The sequence below is a fragment of the Bos taurus genome, unplaced genomic scaffold, assembly GCF_002263795.3.
Source record: "Bos taurus isolate L1 Dominette 01449 registration number 42190680 breed Hereford unplaced genomic scaffold, ARS-UCD2.0 Leftover_ScbfJmS_1020, whole genome shotgun sequence".
Lineage (NCBI taxonomy): Eukaryota > Metazoa > Chordata > Mammalia > Artiodactyla > Bovidae > Bos > Bos taurus.
The window spans coordinates 38,043-41,640 of record NW_020190137.1 but is presented as its reverse complement, the minus strand read 5'-3'; the positions used below and the strand labels follow the sequence as shown (position 1 = coordinate 41,640).

The 3,598-nt window shown below is 53.5% G+C and overlaps 1 protein-coding gene across 1 annotated transcript; it reads right to left on the bottom strand.

Annotated features, from left to right (window-relative positions):
• Positions 1 to 29: 29 nt before the first annotated feature.
• On the bottom strand, positions 30 to 3,376 carry LOC112445389 (epididymis-specific alpha-mannosidase-like; the record flags this gene model as incomplete). Its single annotated transcript, XM_024988886.2, has 3 exons — positions 3,140 to 3,376; positions 1,572 to 1,718; positions 30 to 135 (listed from the first exon to the last, which is right to left on the bottom strand). Coding segments are annotated over exons 1-3 (388 nt in total), but the record flags the coding sequence as incomplete, so codon positions are not given.
• Positions 3,377 to 3,598: the final 222 nt, after the last annotated feature.

Here is a 3,598-nt window from a genome sequence, read left to right as displayed (position 1 = left end):
GACTCTGGTCTGGAGAAGAATAATCAAACCTGTGAGCTGGAGGATCTGGTCATCAATGTGGGTCACGGCCTCGTCGTGCATGACCTGGCCTCCGAGGACAAACTCCAGGCGACCTTCAGCCACAAGCTGGTGGACCTTGGCGTGATGGGCAGAGAGAAACGCCACGTTACACCTCCCAGGCTAAACCATTTTTGTTTGCTGGTCTCATGTCTACTGCATCCTTCAGACTCCTGAAGGATGAAGGTCCTTCCTTCAGGCTCCTCAGCCTCACTTCTGCAAATATCAGGACACTGTCTGTCCTGGTCAGCCCTGTGTCCAGCTATCAGAACAGCGCCTGGCCATGGCTAATGCTTCATCAGGCATATATACAGGTACATATGTTCACAACTTATGTTTTGAAATAATTTCAAGGTTATGAAAGTGTTGCAAGGATTGTAAAAAACACTCCCCTCCCATAAATCTTTCCACCGATTGTTGTTTTTCAGTTGATCAGTCATCTCTGACCCTTTGTAACCCCATGGACTGAAGCACTCCAGGCTTCCCTGTCATTCACTATCTCCCAGAATTGGCTCAATTGGATGTCCACTGAGTTGGTGATGCCATCTAAGCTCCTTATCCTCTGTCATCCCCTTCTCCTCCTGCCTTCAATCTTACCCCGCATGAAGGTCTTTTCCAATGAGTTGGCTCTTCTTATCAGGTAGCCAAAGAACTAGAGTTTCAGCTTCCCCCAGTTATCTCTCTGTTAATATTGTTTACCCATTTCCTTAACACTATTTATTTATTTTAATCCAAGATATGGTTTACTTAAACCAATTGAAAATAAATGTTAGCAGCTTCATGTATTTTTTTTTTTACTTTACAATATTGTATTGGTTTTGCTATGGGTGTACACGTGTTCCCAATCCTGAACCCCCTCCCACCTCCCTCCCCATAGTTCACTAACTGTTGAGCAAGAAGATCATTATAGCTCTTATATAACCAACTAAATTGGGAATTTAACATTAATCATGCTACCAATGAATTCACATGCAGCTGAAGAGGCTAGCCCCATCCTGTGATGACATGGAGATGGGGAGAGGACCTGGCCCCAGACTGCCCCTCCAAGGACCATGGCCTCTGACCCCCTGTGATACAGAATTAATCAGAAAGTAAATCCACAGGGACTCCTGCAACCCTGGATGGTCACTGGCTCCAGTGTCCATGGGAGCCACGCAGATTCATAATGGAAGTCAGAGGGTGTGGACACAGGCTCACCCTGATGTGCCCAGGGTCAAAGGTGACCCCATTCACACCAGCTGAGTGTCCAGCTGGGCTGCCAGAGCTGCAACTTTTCAGGAGGAACCAGAAAGGCAGGATCAAACACAAACCTGTCCCCTGGGCATGGGGCTGACCACAAACCTGTAGTAAATGGGCCCTGGGCACAGCTCAGTGCAGTTGGGGCCTCCTGGTCTATGCAGCCTAGACCTGGTCACACAGAGCACAACCCAGGAGCTTCCTGAAGGGTCGTCCCCGGGACCCCCAGGGCATCTGCTCTCAGCTGCCTGGTGAGGACACCCTGAGGGCACCATTACCTGGCCTTTCTGCCTGTCCGAGGCGACGCCGTCCCACCACAGCCTGAAATATTCCTGCTCCACGGCGATGAACCTGCGTTTCTTCTCAAGGGTCAGCTCCTCCACCACGGAGTTGTAGACGCTGGTGACATAAGCCTGCATGTTCTCCTGGGGTGGGGAGGGGGAGAGACTGTCACTCCACACCCGTGGGGGAAACCAGAGAGCGTGGACCAGGAACCGAGGAGGAACTTCCAGGGAGACATGGTGTACGGGGGCCACTGGCGCTCCCACCAAGCCTGTCCAGGCCCTGCAATCGGCTCTCCCTGATCCTCAAACAAGGGATCCCAGCATCCACTCTGTGATGGACACACAGTGAGCCTTGCACTGAGAGAAGGACCCCTTAGATGGGAGCCTGCCCCTGAGGAGTCATGAGGAGACAGACACTCTACATGACAGAGGGATGTGCCAGCCCAGCCAAGGCCCGGGCTAGCCCAGTGGGGTGTGCTAACCACTCCTGCCTTAGATCAGAGACCAATTGACAACAGGGCCCAAGGAGTGAGGTCCAGGGACCCTGATGGGCCTTCTTGGGATGAAATGGTGGGGAAGTGTGTGTCAAGGGCAGAGTCATCTTCTGGATCTATCTCCTCCCCAGAGGCTGGGAGCCCCCAGAATGGAGCTGAGCATGCTCCCATCTGGGTCAGGCTGGCTCACCGTGGTGCCCAGAGATACTGATAAAGGAACGCAAGGAGCCCTGGGAGGGGGTTAGCTAGCAAGATGGCAATGTCTGCTGACTTGGGCAGCACCCCACCCCGGGCCTCAGTGTCCCTTCTCTAAACTGGAGTGACGAGCATGCCTCCCCACATGTCAGCAGTTCCACACGCAGGCGGGTGACCACCCACAGAGGCTGCCCAGTGAGCTAGGACCAGACTCAACACTCAGCCTCAGGGCCTCTTGCTGCCCAACTCCCTTTAAAATGAGCGACTCAGTTATTAACATCTCATGGAAATTATTGTATCCACGATCACAGAGTGGTCCTATTCATTTATTTCCTTCCTCCTTCCAGAAAGAGCTTGTGCAGGCCTGGGTAATCATTTCAGTTACCTGCACCAGAAACTTATGGAAATCAGTCTTTCCCTCTTTTCCTCTGCCCTGGTTCATTCGTTCACTCAATGGAATTTCGAAGAACACCTTCCACACATTGCGGCTGAGGACACATTCTCACCCCTGCCCACAGCCAGTCTACCTTAGTTGCTCTGTCGTGTCCAAATCTTTGTGACCCCATGGACTATAGCCCACCACACTCCTCTGTCCTTGGGATTCTCCAGGCAAGAATACTGATGTGAGTTACCATTTCCTTCTCCAGGGGATCTTCCTGACCCAGGGATCGAACCTGGGTCTCCTGCATTGAAGCCAGATTCTTTACTATTTTAGCCACCAGGGCAGCCGACATCCAGTCCATAGCCAAGTACAGGTGGGCCCAAGGCCAAGTTCCCTGATGGCAGAGACCCAGGACACAAACCCACTCTGGAGTCCAGATGGAAAAAGGACCGCAGCTTCAAGAGGTGGGTGGGGTCACTCAGGCCACCTACCTGTACGGTGTGCAGCCAGCCCACGTCCATGTGGCTGTGGGGAACCACGAATATCCTTAGTTCGGGCTCAGGCTGAGCCCACGGGGGCCACATCAGGCCCAACTGCAGAAGAGGCAGCCAGCTCTGCAGCTCCATCTCCTCGGCCAGCTCAGGGGCTGGAGGACGTCTGCCTGCCTGCAGGGCCCAGCCTCCTGCCAGCTGACTGGGCCACCGCCCTTTGGTGGATGCAGTGGGAAGGAAACCAGAGTGACACCCACACAGATGCTGTTACCTAAGCAGTGCAGGCAGGTGGCACTCGCTCACTGCCCAGCAGCACTCTGCTCCCATCTGCGGTGTCCTGACCATCCACCTTTAGACAAACCCCAAATACGCCTCCCCTGGGGGACTGCCAGCTTCCCTCTGGCCGGGCCTGGATCTCCTCATCCCAGTCCTCATGCCTTTCCCTTAGGCCTCTCCCAG